The sequence below is a fragment of the Anser anser genome (assembly GCF_964211835.1).
Source record: "Anser anser genome assembly, chromosome: 4".
In the NCBI taxonomy this organism is placed as follows: domain Eukaryota; kingdom Metazoa; phylum Chordata; class Aves; order Anseriformes; family Anatidae; genus Anser; species Anser anser.
The window spans coordinates 23,998,553-24,019,177 of NC_139724.1; the positions used below are offsets into that span (position 1 = coordinate 23,998,553).

General features: G+C 34.1%; 1 protein-coding gene across 2 annotated transcripts in view; it reads right to left on the reverse strand.

Annotated features, from left to right (window-relative positions):
• The window catches only part of NEIL3 (nei like DNA glycosylase 3), a 52,216-nt gene that overhangs the window by 25,348 nt on the left and 6,243 nt on the right, over nucleotides 1–20,625 (reverse strand). The window contains exons 1-3 of one of the 2 annotated variants that reach the window (XM_083835341.1): nucleotides 16,479–16,715; nucleotides 13,602–13,717; nucleotides 8,116–8,250 (exon numbers count right to left, since the gene is read on the reverse strand). In XM_083835341.1, coding sequence (XP_083691467.1) covers nucleotides 8,116–8,250; nucleotides 13,602–13,717; nucleotides 16,479–16,586 — 359 coding nt within the window. In that variant the 5' untranslated portion in view covers nucleotides 16,587–16,715. Of the gene's footprint in view, nucleotides 1–8,115; nucleotides 8,251–13,601; nucleotides 13,718–16,478; nucleotides 16,716–20,625 lie in introns of those variants that run through there. The other variant, XM_083835342.1, reaches the window with a different exon arrangement.

Below are 20,625 nucleotides of genomic sequence, written 5' to 3' on the forward strand. Positions count from 1 at the left end.
GAAGAAGATAGATAGATAGATAGATAGATAGAGAAGAAGAAGAAGAAGATAGATAGATAGATAGATAGATAGAGAAGAAGAAGAAGAAGATAGATAGATAGATAGATAGATAGAGAAGAAGAAGAAGAAGATAGATAGATAGATAGATAGATAGAGAAGAAGAAGAAGAAGATAGATAGATAGATAGATAGATAGAGAAGAAGAAGAAGAAGATAGATAGATAGATAGATAGATAGAGAAGAAGAAGAAGATAGATAGATAGATAGATAGATAGAGAAGAAGAAGAAGAAGATAGATAGATAGAGAAGAAGAAGAAGAAGAAGAAGATAGATAGATAGAGAAGAAGAAGAAGAAGAAGATAGATAGATAGATAGAGAAGAAGAAGAAAAAGAAGATAGATAGATAGATAGAGAAGAAGAAGAAGAAGAAGATAGATAGATAGAGAAGAAGAAGAAGAAGATAGATAGATAGATAGAGAAGAAGAAGAAGAAGATAGATAGATAGATAGATAGAGAAGAAGAAGAAGATAGATAGATAGATAGATAGAGAAGAAGAAGAAGAAGATAGATAGATAGATAGATAGAGAAGAAGAAGAAGATAGATAGATAGATAGATAGAGAAGAAGAAGAAGAAGATAGATAGATAGATAGATAGAGAAGAAGAAGAAGAAGATAGATAGATAGATAGATAGAGAAGAAGAAGAAGAAGATAGATAGATAGATAGATAGAGAAGAAGAAGAAGAAGATAGATAGATAGATAGAGAAGAAGAAGAAGAAGATAGATAGATAGATAGATAGAGAAGAAGAAGAAGAAGATAGATAGATAGATAGAGAAGAAGAAGAAGAAGAAGAAGATAGATAGATAGAGAAGAAGAAGAAGAAGAAGAAGAAGATAGATAGATAGAGAAGAAGAAGAAGAAGAAGAAGAAGATAGATAGATAGAGAAGAAGAAGAAGAAGAAGAAGAAGATAGATAGATAGAGAAGAAGAAGAAGAAGAAGAAGAAGATAGATAGATAGAGAAGAAGAAGAAGAAGAAGAAGAAGATAGATAGATAGAGAAGAAGAAGAAGAAGAAGAAGATAGATAGATAGAGAAGAAGAAGAAGAAGAAGAAGAAGATAGATAGATAGAGAAGAAGAAGAAGAAGAAGAAGATAGATAGATAGATAGAGAAGAAGAAGAAGAAGAAGATAGATAGATAGATAGATAGAGAAGAAGAAGAAGAAGAAGATAGATAGATAGATAGAGAAGAAGAAGAAGAAGAAGAAGATAGATAGATAGATAGAGAGAAGAAGAAGAAGAAGATAGATAGATAGATAGATAGAGAAGAAGAAGAAGAAGAAGATAGATAGATAGATAGATAGAGAAGAAGAAGAAGAAGATAGATAGATAGATAGATAGAGAAGAAGAAGAAGAAGAAGAAGATAGATAGATAGATAGAGAAGAAGAAGAAGAAGAAGAAGATAGATAGATAGAGAAGAAGAAGAAGAAGAAGAAGAAGATAGATAGATAGATAGAGAAGAAGAAGAAGAAGAAGATAGATAGATAGAGAAGAAGAAGAAGAAGAAGAAGATAGATAGATAGATAGAGAAGAAGAAGAAGAAGATAGATAGATAGATAGAGAAGAAGAAGAAGAAGAAGAAGATAGATAGATAGATAGATAGAGAAGAAGAAGAAGAAGAAGATAGATAGATAGATAGATAGAGAAGAAGAAGAAGAAGAAGATAGATAGATAGATAGATAGAGAAGAAGAAGAAGAAGATAGATAGATAGATAGATAGAGAAGAAGAAGAAGAAGAAGATAGATAGATAGATAGATAGAGAGAAGAAGAAGAAGAAGAAGATAGATAGATAGATAGATAGAGAAGAAGAAGAAGAAGAAGATAGATAGATAGATAGATAGAGAAGAAGAAGAAGAAGATAGATAGATAGATAGATAGATAGAGAAGAAGAAGAAGAAGAAAGATAGATAGATAGATAGATAGAGAAGAAGAAGAAGAAGAAGATAGATAGATAGATAGATAGAGAAGAAGAAGAAGAAGAAGATAGATAGATAGATAGATAGAGAAGAAGAAGAAGAAGATAGATAGATAGATAGATAGAGAAGAAGAAGAAGAAGATAGATAGATAGATAGATAGAGAAGAAGAAGAAGAAGAAGATAGATAGATAGATAGAGAAGAAGAAGAGAAGAAGAAGAAGAAGATAGATAGATAGATAGATAGAGAAGAAGAAGATAGATAGATAGATAGATAGATAGAGAGAGAAGAAGAAGATAGATAGATAGATAGATAGATAGAGAAGAAGAAGAAGAAGATAGATAGATAGATAGATAGATAAGAAGAAGAAGATAGATAGATAGATAGATAGATAGAGAAGAAGAAGAAGAAGATAGATAGATAGATAGATAGATAGAGAAGAAGAAGAAGAAGATAGATAGATAGATAGATAGATAGAGAAGAAGAAGAAGAAGATAGATAGATAGATAGATAGATAGAGAAGAAGAAGAAGAAGATAGATAGATAGATAGATAGATAGAGAAGAAGAAGAAGAAGATAGATAGATAGATAGATAGATAGAGAAGAAGAAGAAGAAGATAGATAGATAGATAGATAGAGAAGAAGAAGAAGAAGAAGATAGATAGATAGATAGATAGAGAAGAAGAAGAAGAAGATAGATAGATAGATAGATAGAGAAGAAGAAGAAGAAGATAGATAGATAGATAGATAGAGAAGAAGAAGAAGAAGATAGATAGATAGATAGATAGAGAAGAAGAAGAAGAAGATAGATAGATAGATAGATAGAGAAGAAGAAGAAGAAGATAGATAGATAGATAGATAGAGAAGAAGAAGAAGAAGATAGATAGATAGATAGAGAAGAAGAAGAAGAAGATAGATAGATAGATAGATAGAGAAGAAGAAGAAGAAGATAGATAGATAGATAGATAGAGAAGAAGAAGAAGAAGATAGATAGATAGATAGATAGAGAAGAAGAAGAAGAAGATAGATAGATAGATAGATAGAGAAGAAGAAGAAGAAGATAGATAGATAGATAGATAGAGAAGAAGAAGAAGAAGATAGATAGATAGATAGATAGAGAAGAAGAAGAAGAAGATAGATAGATAGATAGATAGAGAAGAAGAAGAAGAAGATAGATAGATAGATAGATAGAGAAGAAGAAGAAGAAGATAGATAGATAGATAGATAGAGAAGAAGAAGAAGAAGATAGATAGATAGATAGATAGAGAAGAAGAAGAAGAAGATAGATAGATAGATAGATAGAGAAGAAGAAGAAGAAGATAGATAGATAGATAGATAGAGAAGAAGAAGAAGAAGATAGATAGATAGATAGATAGAGAAGAAGAAGAAGAAGATAGATAGATAGATAGATAGAGAAGAAGAAGAAGAAGAAGAAGAAGAAGAAGAGAAAGAAGAAGAAGAAAAGAAGAAGAAGAAAAGAAGAAGAAGAAAAGAAGAAGAAGAAAAGAAGAAGAAGAAAAGAAGAAGAAGAAAAGAAGAAGAAAAGAAGAAGAAGAAGAAGAAGAAAAGAAGAAGAAGAAGAAGAAGAAGAAGAGAAGAAGAAGAAGAAGAAGAAGAAGAAGAAGAAGAAGAAGAAGAAGAAGAAGAAGAAGAAGATAGATAGATGAGAAGAAGAAGAAGAAGAAGAAGATAGATAGATGAGAAGAAGAAGAAGAAGAAGAAGAAGAAGATAGATGAGAAGAAGAAGAAGAAGAAGAAGAAGAAGAAGATAGATAGATGAGAAGAAGAAGAAGAAGAAGAAGATAGATAGATGAGAAGAAGAAGAAGAAGAAGAAGAAGAAGATAGATAGATGAGAAGAAGAAGAAGAAGAAGAAGAAGAAGAAGATAGATAGATAAGAAGAAGAAGAAGAAGAAGAAGATAGATAAGAAGAAGAAGAAGAAGAAGAAGATAGATAAGAAGAAGAAGAAGAAGAAGATAGATAGATAAGAAGAAGAAGAAGAAGATAGATAGATAAGAAGAAGAAGAAGAAGATAGATAGATAAGAAGAAGAAGAAGAAGAAGAAGAAGAAGAAGATAGATAGATAAGAAGAAGAAGAAGATAGATAGATAAGAAGAAGAAGAAGAAGAAGAAGATAGATAGATAGATAAGAAGAAGAAGAAGATAGATAGATAAGAAGAAGAAGAAGAAGAAGAAGATAGATAAGAAGAAGAAGAAGAAGAAGAAGATAGATAGATAAGAAGAAGAAGAAGAAGAAGATAGATAGATAAGAAGAAGAAGAAGAAGAAGAAGATAGATAGATAAGAAGAAGAAGAAGAAGAAGATAGATAGATAGATAAGAAGAAGAAGAAGAAGAAGATAGATAGATAGATAAGAAGAAGAAGAAGAAGAAGAAAGATAGATAAGAAGAAGAAGAAGAAGAAGAAGATAGATAGATAGATAAGAAGAAGAAGAAGAAGAAGAAGATAGATAGATAAGAAGAAGAAGAAGAAGAAGAAGAAGAAGATAGATAGATAAGAAGAAGAAGAAGAAGAAGAAGAAAGATAGATAAGAAGAAGAAGAAGAAGAAGAAGAAAGATAGATAAGAAGAAGAAGAAGAAGAAGAAGAAGAAGATAGATAGATAAGAAGAAGAAGAAGAAGAAGAAGAAGAAGATAGATAGATAAGAAGAAGAAGAAGAAGAAGAAGAAGATAGATAGATAAGAAGAAGAAGAAGAAGAAGAAGATAGATAGATAAGAAGAAGAAGAAGATAGATAGATAAGAAGAAGAAGAAGAAGAAGAAGATAGATAGATAAGAAGAAGAAGAAGATAGATAGATAAGAAGAAGAAGAAGATAGATAGATAAGAAGAAGAAGAAGAAGAAGAAGAAGAAGAAGATAGATAGATAAGAAGAAGAAGAAGATAGATAGATAAGAAGAAGAAGAAGATAGATAGATAAGAAGAAGAAGAAGAAGAAGAAGATAGATAGATAAGAAGAAGAAGAAGATAGATAGATAAGAAGAAGAAGATAGATAGATAAGAAGAAGAAGATAGATAGATAAGAAGAAGAAGATAGATAGATAAGAAGAAGAAGATAGATAGATAAGAAGAAGAAGAAGAAGAAGAAGAAGATAGATAGATAAGAAGAAGATAGATAGATAAGAAGAAGAAGAAGAAGATAGATAAGAAGAAGAAGAAGAAGAAGAAGAAGAAGATAGATAGATAAGAAGAAGAAGAAGAAGAAGATAGATAGATAAGAAGAAGAAGAAGAAGAAGAAGAAGAAGAAGAAGAAGAAGAAGAAGAAGAAGATAGATAGATAAGAAGAAGATAGATAGATAAGAAGAAGAAGAAGATAGATAAGAAGAAGATAGATAAGAAGAAGAATATAGATAGATAAGAAGAAGAAGATAGATAAGAAGAAGAAGAAGATAGATAAGAAGAAGAAGAAGATAGATAAGAAGAAGAAGAAGATAGATAAGAAGAAGAAGAAGATAGATAAGAAGAAGAAGAAGATAGATAAGAAGAAGAAGAAGAAGAAGATAGATAGATAAGAAGAAGAAGAAGAAGATAGATAGATAAGAAGAAGAAGAAGAAGAAGATAGATAGATAAGAAGAAGAAGAAGAAGATAGATAGATAAGAAGAAGAAGAAGAAGATAGATAGATAAGAAGAAGAAGAAGAAGATAGATAGATAAGAAGAAGAAGAAGAAGATAGATAGATAAGAAGAAGAAGAAGAAGAAGATAGATAAGAAGAAGAAGAAGAAGATAGATAAGAAGAAGAAGAAGAAGATAGATAAGAAGAAGAAGAAGAAGAAGAAGGTAGATAGATAAGAAGAAGAAGAAGAAGAAGAAGGTAGATAGATAAGAAGAAGAAGAAGAAGAAGGTAGATAGATAAGAAGAAGAAGAAGAAGAAGAAGGTAGATAGATAAGAAGAAGAAGAAGAAGAAGAAGAAAGATAGATAAGAAGAAGAAGAAGAAGAAGAAGAAAGATAGATAAGAAGAAGAAGAAGAAGAAGAAGAAAGATAGATAAGAAGAAGAAGAAGATAGATAGATAAGAAGAAAGATAGATAAGAAGAAGAAGAAGAAGAAGATAGATAAGAAGAAGAAGATAGATAAGAAGAAGAAGATAGATAAGAAGAAAAAGATAGATAAGAAGAAAAAGATAGATAAGAAGAAAAAGATAGATAAGAAGAAAAAGATAGATAAGAAGAAAAAGATAGATAAGAAGAAAAAGATAGATAAGAAGAAAAAGATAGATACGAAGAAAAAGATAGATACGAAGAAAAAGATAGATACGAAGAAAAAGATAGATACGAAGAAAAAGATAGATACGAAGAAAAAGATAGATACGAAGAAAAAGATAGATACGAAGAAAAAGATAGATACGAAGAAAAAGATAGATACGAAGAAAAAGATAGATACGAAGAAAAAGATAGATACGAAGAAAAAGATAGATACGAAGAAAAAGATAGATACGAAGAAAAAGATAGATACGAAGAAAAAGATAGATACGAAGAAAAAGATAGATACGAAGAAAAAGATAGATACGAAGAAAAAGATAGATACGAAGAAAAAGATAGATAAGAAGAAAAAGATAGATACGAAGAAAAAGATAGATAAGAAGAAAAAGATAGATAAGAAGAAAAAGATAGATAAGAAGAAAAAGATAGATAAGAAGAAAAAGATAGATAAGAAGAAAAAGATAGATAAGAAGAAAAAGATAGATAAGAAGAAAAAGATAGATAAGAAGAAAAAGATAGATAAGAAGAAAAAGATAGATAAGAAGAAAAAGATAGATAAGAAGAAAAAGATAGATAAGAAGAAAAAGATAGATAAGAAGAAAAAGATAGATAAGAAGAAAAAGATAGATAAGAAGAAAAAGATAGATAAGAAGAAAAAGATAGATAAGAAGATAGATAGATAAGAAGATAGATAGATAAGAAGATAGATAGATAAGAAGATAGATAGATAAGAAGATAGATAGATAAGAAGATAGATAGATAAGAAGATAGATAGATAAGAAGATAGATAGATAAGAAGATAGATAGATAAGAAGATAGATAGATAAGAAGATATACAAGATATATTCATTTATTTTAGTTGTATGCTTACATATCGGTACAGTTTTTAAAACAACATATGACAGTATAGTAGAATAGTATACACAGATAAGACAAAATGTGAAAACACCAGTCACAGGAAGAGGCACAGAAATGATATTAACCCCTCCCTCACAAAGCAGCTCAATGATACATGCACAGAACTTGCAAGCGATATACAAGAAATCATTCCTATTTTCTTCATATTAGCTCAGAAACTAGTTGTAAGGCCCTTGCTTTAAAACTACTTCCAACATTAGAATCATGTGTTTGGACATCAGCCATAATGAACTGTATGGCTACATGGGTTCGGTAGTTTCAACATGACAATTAAAGATATAATTCCTTAAACCCTGATTTTATCAGGTTAAGTACAATCAAACTGAAGAACAAACAGTTGCAAAGGCTTATAAGTTTCATAATATTAAATTTACATATATATATATATATATACACACCTATATATATATTACTTGAATTTACATGTCCCTTTTCACCCAGGAGTCTAAATACTTTAAAAATCAAGCTTGCTATGTTATTTTTATTAGCAGCAGAAAGTATGTGCTGATGGACAAATGCATCTACATCATGTTAATTAGTAAAACTATATCAACTTACTTTCAAGAAGAAAAAAATAAAACACAACCCTGGGGCCATAAAAGTTTGAAACCAGTAATTGTCACAGGTCCTTATTCTTACTAAGAAAGTTAGACTTAAGTGGAAATTGAAGGAGTGATGGGGTTCAGCATTCAGATAAGAGGACTGAATTAAATCCAAGTTTCATTCCCAGTCTCAAGACTGCCTAATGAGGCCATGGTATTAAACTACTTTAACTGTATGTAAACTCTGGTACAAAACCAACAAATTTAGATTTCCATAAAAATAAACATGGTGTGTTTAGAATGTTTTAATTTATTTCTGTGTATCTATGACAGCATTCATCCAAACACTTAACATTGTGTGATTTTTCTACTACATTCTTAAAAGAATGTTATACATTTAAACCAAGCTATGTGGGTTTTTTTATTTGTTTTTTAAATTAGTTAGTTTTCACTTTACCTATATTCTGTTGTCACACCAAAAAAACAGATAGTATCTTCAGTAAGCTGTATCTCCAAAACTGGTAATGCACCATTTCTGTCTCTGCTTCCATCGGGATTAATGCGCATGGAACCATTCATACCAAAGTGAATCCTTGGAAAGAAAGAGAGCTCTTATGGGTATTTAATCTTAAACATGTTTCCAAGCATTAGACTAGTCTATTTATTTATTTAATTTATGAACTATTCAGACCTAACAAAGCCAGTAAGCATGTACATAAATTCTGGTCATTAAGAGTAACATGGCAACAAATTACTTGTTTGCATAGTGTTCAGTCTCCAGAGAAGAACTGTCCCATCCCTAAATTAGAAACACTCCAAAATATAGCAGTTTTCAAAGTGGTCTTCATAATTCATTATGCAAAAATCAAAAGTGATTGTTAACACACTTTTCTGGTGTATTGCACTTAGCATTTTTTTTCCACCCAACATGCTAGCTTTCCATAGGTTCTTAAGTCCTCAGAGAGACTGAAAGAAATAAGACTGCTTCAGACAATATACTGCTAAATCAGGCAGAAGTCATCCGGTGTGAAAGCAAAGATTTCAGTCCTTTCTCTGCCAACACTACATTATATCAAAGCTACTTCCAATAATGCCATAAACAATGCAATTAACATCTGCCATATGCTGTTTTCTGATTTTTTCTTTTAATTTTAATTTTTTTAACCTACAACCAAGGCAAAGACTGCAGGTCAATTAAAAATTAATAAACAAACTGAAAAATGCACAGATGGCAAAGGAGTGGAACAGACACTTTCGAGGATTTCTTTTACAGATCACTAATGCTTTAAGAAGTCTTACATTTTATAATATTTTCTACTGGGAACTAGTATACTTGAGCAAAGGACAAGTTTGACTGTAATCCCATAAATTTATTACAAATTTACCTGGTACATTCACATCCTGTCTCTACTTCTTAGATTAGACACTGCATATCATAAAAGGTGCAATATTTTGTAGCTACAAAAAAGATTTAACAGATGAAACTACTCGTATGACAAAACAAACTGAACATCAGAGCATATGTCCTTTTAATGTCTCCTTGTCACACATCAGGAAGGATGGGCATTTTAAGTACTTACAGTCAGGTTAAGGAAATATTTCAGTAAGCATAGTCTAAAGCCAATTCTTTATGTAACATCCTCATAGTATCTATTCATTAATTTCCTTTAGTTTTCAAAAACCTGTGTCCAGAGCTCTCTTCTTGGAAATCAGTTAATATACATATTTCGGCTGGTTTTGTTTGTTAGCCACTTCCCATTCTGAAGTGCCATGAACAGTACTGCACAAGATTAACCAGTCAAAAAAAAATTAAACCAAACTCTTGCATCCTGCTACCAAATGGGAATACACTAAGATTTACAGAAAGTTCCTTTTAAAAAGTAGCATTCACCTTAATAGCTGGTGGTTCCATTAACCAAACTTTGTTTAAAAGAAATGTTAAAAAGTCAGTACTGTTAGCTGCTATAGTGACCTGTCAGTTCATGACCAGAAAAAATAATTAATGATCATTGCTACACATTTACATTAAGAAATTTAGAAGATTTTACTCTGTGTTTCATTATCTTTGATATGCTGAAATCGGGCAAAAGAATTACTAATAGGAAAAAACACTAGTTAAACTTAGGATCTATTATTAAATGACAGCTAGTAGCAAAAAAAAAAAAAAGACTTTTTGTTGTTTTAAAGTAAAAGGGTAAGTTTTTAGAATTAGTGTTACACAATATCATAAAGCTTAAACCATTTTTTCCCTAAAAAGAGTTAAATAGCAACATAGTCAATATATTACAAGGAAATGTAAGAAGAACACTGACAATTCATATTATCACATTCTATGTGCCAAGATGTAAATCCCAGTCAAGATAGTGGATGTCTTTCCTTTCAGGGATTTGTGGTCAGTAATTATGATCCTTTTCCTAAGAACATTTTCATCTGTTTTCAGTTATACAAAAATATAGATACATTATCAATTTTCAGAAGCTTTTCCAAATCAGTTATGACTCCAAATATATGTTAATAGCACACAACAGAAACTAAGCCCAGTACAAACTCTCTCACACAATTTTCATTTCCTTAGCAAACCCTGAAATCCATGCAGGCCTCTCCAGCACAACTCACTAGTATCACAGAATTTTTTTTTAGCTTTGATTTTTTTTTTAAGTGACTTTCAAGGCAAAGCTGAAAAAAAAATAATCTAGTTTTACCTAAAAACTTGACATTACTTTCTTCAGAGATTTGATGACCTTGTTTAAATGGGCATCAAAAAGTAGAAATACTGATTTCTCCTCAGTCATTATTCGTGCTCCTAAATAGTTGCCCACTGTGGATTGCAAGCATCCTGGACTTCCCTCATTGACTAATTGCTACCCATTAACGTGGCAATAACTCAGAAGCAGTCTCATCTGCAAGTCAGGCAAGCAGTAGCCAAACTGTATAAAACAATTTCATGACCAAGTTACCTTCTTCCACCAGGCAGCCATTCCCCACTTGAGAAAACCCAACAGCACAATATGAGTTAATTACCTTTCGTGGCCCCATCTTTCACAAGATATGCTACCTAGGTTTGTCTGACAAACATTTCAGCATCACTACCACGTTTTCACAGGAAATCTCAGCAGATGAGAAAAACTGGTTTTATTATGTTGAGAAACTGTACGGACACACAATCTGCATCGGGGTAACCCCCATGACAATAGTGTCCTATATTTGAGTTTACTTTAATGAAGAATACATCATCTGAAGGCCTATTCCTTACTTCCTCTCCCAGAACAATCCTGACAGACAATCTTAGATGAGATTTCTGAAGCATTCCTCTAACTCCCCTCAGCTACTTGTTTCAGATGCGCAACATACATTTTTAAAACAACAGAACAAACATCTTAACTACCAGATAACAGGTAACTTCTGTCTCCCATGTAGAGGACACCTTTCCTGTACATAACTTTTACAACATTTCCAATCAAATAATCAATGCAACTAAAAAGATTTCTTAATACAATTCTAGAGTTAATTTAAATGATGAATTGATGAAACTTAAATTTATTATCAAAAGAGAATCAAAGGATATGCCTCTGCTCATGGCAGGGGGGTTGGAATGGACCTTAAACATTTTATGATTCTGTTTTTTCACAAAGTATGGTATATTACTGCATTGACAAGGAAGCTTAATAATTATTTAATAACTTTGAGGGCTAAAAGATCATATTTTCCATACTAGAACTTAGCCACATTTTCTTTCTTTTTGAAGATAACTTATGCAAAATGCTTGCTTACATTTCTTAGAGTAATAGCCTTTTTTCCCACCTTATACTGTAATTCAGTTTGTACAATAAAAAACAGTCTTTTTGATAATTTACTCCTTTGCTTATGCAATTAATTTGTAATACATGTAATACAGTCATAAGCACTGGTAAGTGCTTATAAGACTAGAAACTCGCTGTTCCGCAAGAAAGGGTGACCCTACGCTAGTGATTCATGTCAACTGTCATCTTTAGTACAATCATCTCTAATCTTACTTTAAGTTACGATTTAAAAAACAAATACCACCCCTGAAACCCAGACCAGCCTTTTTTATAGTATCTTTTTGTTAACAGAAAGTTTGAGGCATTTTAGGTATTTTATTAAAACGTCTGTTCACATATTAAACCTCTTTTCTAAACTATATTACTGGAAGTTGACCAGGGAAAGACCACTGGTATATATCTCTCAAACAAAAATATTGGGGATGTTTTGTTTGTCTGCATTAACATTTAGCTAGGTGATGCCCAGGTCAATTCCCAGGAGATATCCCAACCTTTTGCACTGAACTTTCAGGCATCTTTGGTAAATCCCTATATTTCCCCTTTCATTACATCCTACCCCCTATGCCCCACAACACTGTTTTAATTAAAAACTAGGAAATATAAACATCTTAAAATTGCAGTAAGAAGCCACGTATACAACAACAACAGTTTCTTAAATCATGAGGACCTATACATAATATCCTTAAGAATTAACTTTGAGTGAAGAGTCTTTTGATATACTGTGATAACTACTATGTCAACAGTTTTATTAAGAGATTAAAGACTCCTATATAAACAGCTACAGAGTTTGGGATACTTTCATGGTTTGTAGACTTCTCTTTTGTTCCTAGAGACTTTTCACAGGATCGCATATCAGATTTGGGGCTTCTGGTGTTGTTCTATGGTGTACAACTTTTATCACTTTTTTCTTTCATTGCACTTTTTTAGCATTAGTTGCTAAAGCATTTAGTATTAATTACTATTAAAGCCACGTGTTTACTTTGCTTATATACGTGCAAGTCCCTAAGTTCCATTCCTCTAACACTAAAAGAAATAGGCATATAGCACTATACCTGATAAACAGCAGCCCCCTGCCACCAAAGGTTTGTCTACACATCATCCCTGGTAACTTCTAACATCAATGCCTTTATCCAGTGCAATCATTGTAAACTGTTGTACCAGCAGCCAAGCATTTTCAGTTCCATCTCTCTTCTATAACAGCAGTGTCACTGGCAAAGCATTATATCACAGAATTTTAAGGTGATTTAAGGTTGATACTATTTATCAGTTTTAAATGAAGAAAAATCATGACTCAGCACTTTTGTTCAAGAACAGTCATTAGTGACAATGACTACATTGAATGCAGAAAAGACTGTTTTCTTATTTAAAGATTTAGAAAGAATAGAATTACATTTCCTAATTGAAACAAAGCATTTCAAGGAACAATTGTCCTTTTCAGATACCTCTACATGCAATCTTAGACTAAGAATAAAGCAGTAAATTATCTGAAATATTTGGGCCCCTCGCTACAAGAAGGACATGGAGATACTCGAGCGAGTCCAGAGAAGGGCATTAAAGCTGGTGAGGGGTCTGGAGAACAGGTCTTACGAGGAGCAGCTGAGGGAGCTGGGATTGTTCAGTCTGGAGAAGAGGAGGCTCAGGGGAGACCTCATCGCTCTCTATAGGTACCTTAAAGGAGGCTGTAGTGACGTGGGGTTGGTCTATTCTCCCACATGCCTGGTGAAAGGACGAGGGGAAATAGGCTAAAGTTGCACCAGGGGAGGTTTAGGTTGGATATTAGGAAGAACTTCTCTACCGAAAGGGTTGTTAGGTATTGGAATGGGGTACCCAGGGAGGTGGTGGAGTCACCATCCCTGGAGGTCTTTAAAAGACGTTTAGATGTAGAGCTTAGTGATATGGTTTAGTGGAGGACTTGTTAGTGTTAGGTCAGAGGTTGGACTCAGTGATCTTGGAGGTCTCTTCCAACCTAGATGATTCTGTGGTTCTATCCAGTGTTTCAAGCTCTTAAAGAGAGGCTGCAGAGAAGTTTCTCCATAACACTAACTTCCAAATATCTGGAACTGACAATAGCATGAACAACAACAACAAAAAACATGAAAATGCACAGTTCAAATACATAGAAAACATTTTTCTTGCCTCTTACCTCAAAGCTTTCTGATCAAAATACATAAAAAGTTCCTTTCCCAATGTTTCCACACCCCTGTAAACATGTCCAGTTAGGAAATTATGAACAGAGGTTCTCTCCTCACTCACAGCAGTCTGAAAATGAACACATATGCATAAATACTAAAACAGAATTTATAATACTTTGATACCACCATCAGTATGCATTCAGCAAGTAGCTCTGTGAACTAGTTTTCCAATTTAGACAACATCAACCTTTATCTCCTTAACCATGTCTATCAAAACCAATGAGAGTATCTACCAAGGAAGCATACAGTCACTATTACTAAGGCTGTAACTTAGCTCGTTCTTTTCTCTTTTTTTTTTTTTTAATCAAAAAAATTTCTTTTAATTAAATTAATATCTTTTCCTTCGAGTCATGAATTCAAAAAGAGTTTCCAGCTGATATAAACTAATGGGTATAGTTTGAACATTAAACAATTGTCAGTGCCAACTTTCTGCCATTTGCAAGGCTCCATCCTTCTCCAAATACCTCTTGCCAGAATTTCTAGCCATGCTAATTATATGCTTTCAGCATTTCACATTGCATATTACAGAATAACCTCCACTGAGCCCACAGAGATGCTTCTCTCTTCCTAACAGCTGAAAGTCTAATCTCAGATGATGAACAACAAGCAGGACACTACTAGCAGAGAAGATGACAATTGTGTGATTGAAGCAATGATCTTTTTTTGCATAGCACATGAAGCTTCATTACAATTATAATAAGAGACCTCTACAGGTTATCTGGTCCAAATCACCTGCCCAAAGCAGGACTGACTTAGATCAGGAAGTCCTGGGCCTGGTTCAGTCAACTTCTGAGCATCTCTGGGGATGGGGTTTCTCCTCTCTCTGGGCTCTTGTTCCAGGGCTTGGCTACTGTCGTGGTAGAAAAGTTTTCCTAACATCTAATCAAGATTTCTCCTGTTGTAGCCTGTATCAGTTGCCTCTCATCCTATCATCCACTTCAGACAATGGCCTAGCTCTGTCTCCACACCTTCCTTTATAAACAGCCAAAGACAGCAATAAAGACCCAGTTCCATCAGCCTCTCCTAACGCATCACGTTTCAGCCTGCTAGGCCTATCTCTAGTACATTACCATTTTTTTTGTACTGGGGAATTGAAAACTGGACACAGTAATTCAGATGCAACTTCAGAGGTGCTGAGCAGAGGTACAGAATCACCCTCCTCAGCTGTTTGGCTACATTGTTAACACAGCCTAGCTGGTAGCTGGCCCTCTTCCCTTCCCCAGAAGGGCACAGTAGTAACCCCACTGAGCCATTTTCCACCTGAGCAGCACCCATGCCCCTGCCATTGCATGGCATTATTCTGTTTCAGGTGGAGGAATTTGCAAGTCCTGCAAATGCTGAACTTCACAAGTTTCTGCCAGCCCATTTTTCTCAATGTGTCAGGGTCCCTCTGAGTAGCAGCTTGAGGTCTCTGAAAGGTCCCTTTCAGCCCCCAATGAAACCTGCAAACAACATTGCAGCCCTAACTGCAAGGGACAGATGCAAGTACCAAAGCTTCAGTAACAATGCTTAATTGCAGCATAAGCATATATGAAAGCAACTCCAGCAAATCAGCAAGGCTTGAGCTGATTAGTGAAATTTCAAAGCCACTTTCAAAATAATCCCCCACTTTGTTATTACCCTGAAATTATATTCAGAGGGTTTTTCAGTTATTAAGTGATTGAGAAAAAATAAAAGTATTTTTTGCATGACACCAATGTCATTTACTTTGCCCATTATCAAAATAAGAAAGCAAAAATTTCCTTCTTGCATAAACTGTTCACTCCTTCCAATAAAAGTAATAAAGGAAGTCCGTATGCAACAAGGTTTCTTTTGGATTTAAGCACTAAGGTTTGGTTCAACTAAACCAGAGAAAGTGACAGGAATGGAAAATAAACCTGATTTTCAAAATAGATTCTAAGTTAAATTCATGCCACTTCATTATCAGGCAAGCCCTTATGCTCATTGTAGTATTTAAGAGCATCCACACTACAGTCCTCAGCAGTGGTCTAGGCTTAGGCTATGGTTAACAGCTGTTTTTGAGATCTGAAATGCACAAGAGCTTTGTGATGGTCATTTGCTGATGAATGAAGTCAACCCTGAGCTGACTTCTGCTGTACTAAGTTATGAACAATGAAAGGCATTAAATTTTCCTATGAAAGTGAAAGAGTAACTCCCTAATTTTAAAAAGCTTAGTCCTGAGGGATACAAAGCTATCAGGCCCAATCTGTTGATGGCATATCTTAAACAGATGTATCTTGAGCCACATTCTTTCTTATGTTCATTTAAGTATTATTTTATTCAGCCTTAATCCTTAATAAATTTTCTTACACCACAAAGGGTGTTGGAGGGGCAGTCCCCAACTTTTTGTTGGAAGATATCTAGTACACTTACCTAGGACTTGAGTGACACAATTTCACTCAGCTGAGAAAATAAGTAAATAAATAAATAAAAACCAAAACACCCGACCACCTCCATAATCAAAACCAGACACAGGATTGTCACAGCTCGTTAGCTAGACCTGCTCATTGATATGAGCTTGTTACCAGAAAGTCTCACAAAGCCCCAGCAGAGTTTTATACTGTTGCATTAGTTTATGCTGCCAGCAAAAAAGATAAAAACCAGTGGAGAAATTACACAGCCTGTACTGACAGCAGATGCCACAGCCTTTATTTATTTGAATAGCTGGTCTAATTAACATGATGCTAAAAACCCAAACGGTTATTGACATGAAAGTAAATCCCCTTAACACCACACACACAGACGTTCAGCCTCTGCACACCCCGCCCCCTGAGCTTGATCGCGGCCTCCCAGAGGACTCCCAAACCCAAACCCGGCCCGGCCCTCACCGCCCCGGCTGGCGCAGCGCCGCCCCGCGCCCCGCGCACGGCCTGGCCGCGGAGCACGCGGGCCCGCAGCCGCTGTGCGAACACGGCGAGGCACGGGCCCTCCACCATGGCCGCCGAGCGCCGCGCTGCCGCCGCCTCTTCCCTTCAAATCTCCCGCTCGGCTCGGGGGCGGTGCTGCCGGGCTGAGCCGGGCCATTACCACCGAGCGGTCCCGGCCCCTCGGCGAGAGTAAAAGAGATAGTGCATGTTATCACGACCCCAGATGGGAGCAAAACGCCCTAAGAACATTAAACGAAAGACTTTGTGTCGTGAGAGCCTTCACAGAAAACACGGTATCTCTTATTTGTTTTGCTCTTAAGCGTGAACTTGTAGTGGCTTTGAATACCCAGTTAGTTGTCACAGGCTTCCTTTTATTCTCTGCCACTGCCCTGCAAGTACATCTTACCATAAGACTCAGTGCACAATTAGAAGTTAATTTCGGCCCTAAGAGAGTCAATATTTAATAGGATTTGCAGCCAGCCCGTGTCCGTTTACACATAGAAAATGTTCTTTTCTCTGCTGCGTTTGTAAGAAATCGTAAGCATGGATGTAATAAACTCCGCAAGCTTTAGGAAATTCTGAGGGGACTTGTGCCAGAAGGTAGGCCGTTAGGTGCCACCCCCTAACATCCACCTCATGAGGCACACCCACATTTGTTTTTCAGTGACTATGATTTCTTATATAAACAGTCCACATCCAATCTGTTATCAAGGCACAGGCTTTGAATAAAATGTGTCTAATTTCTAAGAGGATAAGGTTTTTGTTTGTTTGTTTGTTTTTCTTATCCCCTGGAAGGATGTGACTAAATGAGGTTAAAGTTACTATGTTCACTGAAATAAAAGTATGATTTCAGATGTGCTAGTAAAGTTAGAAAATACTACTATATGTAATCCTATTCCATGCCCTTGAGTCCTGCCTTACTGTTCTTCCAAGGCAGCTAGAAATCACTGAGTAACTCTGGTTTCTGTAGTCACATTTAAGCACCTTAAAAATATACTAACAGTTCCTGTTATTTGGTTATCAAATATAATATGTTTTGTGATAAGAGAGTTTATAACTGGATATTTTTCAGTGGATGGCTGGTGCAACGTGTTAGGTTAGGTTTTCAATTCCACATCTGATTTTGCAGGTGCATCTGCAGTTCTGACACTAACCATTTAATAAGGTTCTCTATCCCTTTTTCCACTCATGTACACAAGAGAATTTTAACTAGAGATTCTGCAGTAACTCAACTATTGCATGCACTTTAATTCGTAAAAAGTTGAACTCAGGTTTTGTACAAAATGTTGGTGAGCTTTATGTTAAAGTGTTTGGTGATGGTTGATAAACATTTGGGAGTTTCTTTAAGAAAAGCATTTAAGAATACATTTGAAACAGAGGAGCAGTAACAGCACAGGAGGAGATACTAGTCTGACAGTTTCATGGTTTCAGACAAATGCTAAATGCTGAGCATTGGTTTTGTCCCACAGTGTGAAGTGCAAGTACCTCAATAACAGCAGCTGAAAGAGCAACAGTAATTGAGGAAAATTATTGCTGACACAGTTTTTTTAAAATGATGTAGTAGTGCAGTCAAGAGAGAAATACATAAACGCTTCTGTTTTACAAAGTTCTAAGCAGAATAATCTTAGCTGCCTTTATAACAGTAGTTCCTTGAGACAGGAAATCTCAATTGCTGCCATTCAGTTTCAACTTTGCAGTTCCAAGATATTCAGACTATGGGGAACGTATTTTGTAAGAGGCAAGTTTTAAAAGGAGGCTGATGGATTGCATAAAAAATAAAAGCTTTTGTTTAATTTATGTCAGGGTTCTTTGCTAGAATATAACATTTTTTGGCAGGTAATTTCATCAACAGTTGTTTACACTTTATTTTGACTTTGAAAAATCCAGTGGCCATGAGAAATAATATCTCCAACAAGAAATTAAATGTGCAAATTTCAAGAACAAACAAGCATATAAATCCCACGAGAGTATAAGTTTAATATTTGACCATTTTATACTTCCTGTCTGCTGTTCCATCAATGAAATCATGAAATCATTCTATTGTACTATGATAATAGATGTAGCAAATAACAGCAAGTCACCTGCGGTGAAAGGTAAAATCTATTTTTGCAACAGAAATTGAGTAAATCTACATATGCTCATAAATTTACCCCCTGTTATTATAGTTGTGTGCACAGCTGCCTTTGTTAAGTTTCCCAGGGGCATTCTCAGGTGACATTTCTTGATTTGTTTGTGCATTTGCAATATTTAGCAAATTTTATATTAGCATACAGTAGAACAGTGTGCTAACAACCGGACACTCATATTGTTACTGACATAGTTGGCACAGTACTGCAGTTATGATCTCATTAGACAATCAAATCAAAAGTATGTTTATTTTTAAAATTTCAGGTTTCCCAGAATTATGAAAAGCATACACATCCTTTTTATTTGTTTCCATTTTCTAGAACTTGCACAAAAGCCCTGATTCCATGCCTAGTTGTACCAGTTCATGGCTCAGGACATTCGACATAAAACCGATGTTGTCAATTTGCAAGAGTAGAGCTACCAACATCTAATTCCTCAAACTCTTTGTTTTATGTGCATTTTCTCCCTTGGATTAATGTATTGTCCTTAGAATACTAGCACACAGTTTAAATACATTTGTTAAGTTTGCCATTAACAGAGCTTTGAAAAAAGAAAAAAAAAAAGATGTTGGCAAGGAATATTATCATGTGGCAAAACCAGACTAACTTAACTGAAATGTCACGTTAAGCCACATACTAATGTTCAATTTCTCTGAAAGATGGTTCACACAAGACAACAGAAATATGCAGAAGACAAGTGCACCCTGCTCTTCTAAATCCAACAGTCAGAAGAACTATGTCAGCACTGAGATTCTCATTAAGGCACAATTTTTTAATTCTGGCTGGTTGAAGTATACAATGAACTACAAAGACATTCCCTTTATGGTGACAAAATCTTGGATAAGAATTAATAAGCAGCAGATGACTGATCTGTTTCATGGTTGCCTAGAGAGTTAATGCAAACAGTTAAGTACACTGAAAGTTACTGATCATGTAATCCTAATGAAATCCTTCCTAAACCTTGTAAAAACATTCCCAAATCCTTCTAAATTAAGTTTTTTAATGCAATTAATCCAAATAGTTGTGCTGTTAAGGGAATGAGTTCTGGTTATGGATTCCTGGTCTGCCAGAAAATTTTGAAAGTCACACAGTGTTGATAAAGAGGCATAATTAAATTATTTTCTGTTAGTTATCTCAAAATAAATAATGACTTGATTGGTGGGATCCTTTTGTTTTTGTAAAGTCCTTACTTTCCATTAGAGAAAATATGTTTTTGTAACTTAGTTTTTTAAAGCTCCAGTTCTTGTAAACTAAAAGAGGAACTTTGGAAATTGCAGTAAAAATATCAAAATAACATGATTAACTAAGTTGTGAGTGACAGTTTTAGCACAGGAGTTTTCTGCGTTATTGCAGTCACAATAAAATGCTACTTACAGCATATGTACTATTCTCACTGAACATGGAGCATGTGTTGAAAATACTTCTGATTAATGGATTGGAAGTAAAAGAGACAGTTGATTCTTAACAGTACCATCCTAATTTACACCAGTTGAAAGTTGGACGCAGAACCATCTTCTTAGTTTACCAATTCTTATACTAAACAAGAAAGTCAATTTCTTATTTATAAGTTTAATAACTTCACTTCAGGCACTTGGCACTTCAGGTAGCCAAAACAGGACATGAGTTGGACAGATAGAGGATGCAAATTATGTGTACAGTTGTCTATGTAAAAAAATATATATTGATATTGTCACAACAGTACAAGGATTTTCTTGACTAGAGCTTACTAGAGCATTATGAATAAATGACTGTTGCAAGTCACTTAGTAAAAATATCTTCTCTCTGCATCAACTCTTGATTTCCCTAGAGATAAACAAATAATAATCCTCGAAAATCTTGGCTAGTTTGACGCATTAGTTTTCAGCAAAGTAATTTTGTTATTTTTAGCCAGGAATAGAAAATTAGCTCTGTATTGATTTCAAACACCAAAAATCATTCATATTTCCTAAGACACCTTTGTACTGTATTAAACTTTTATTTTT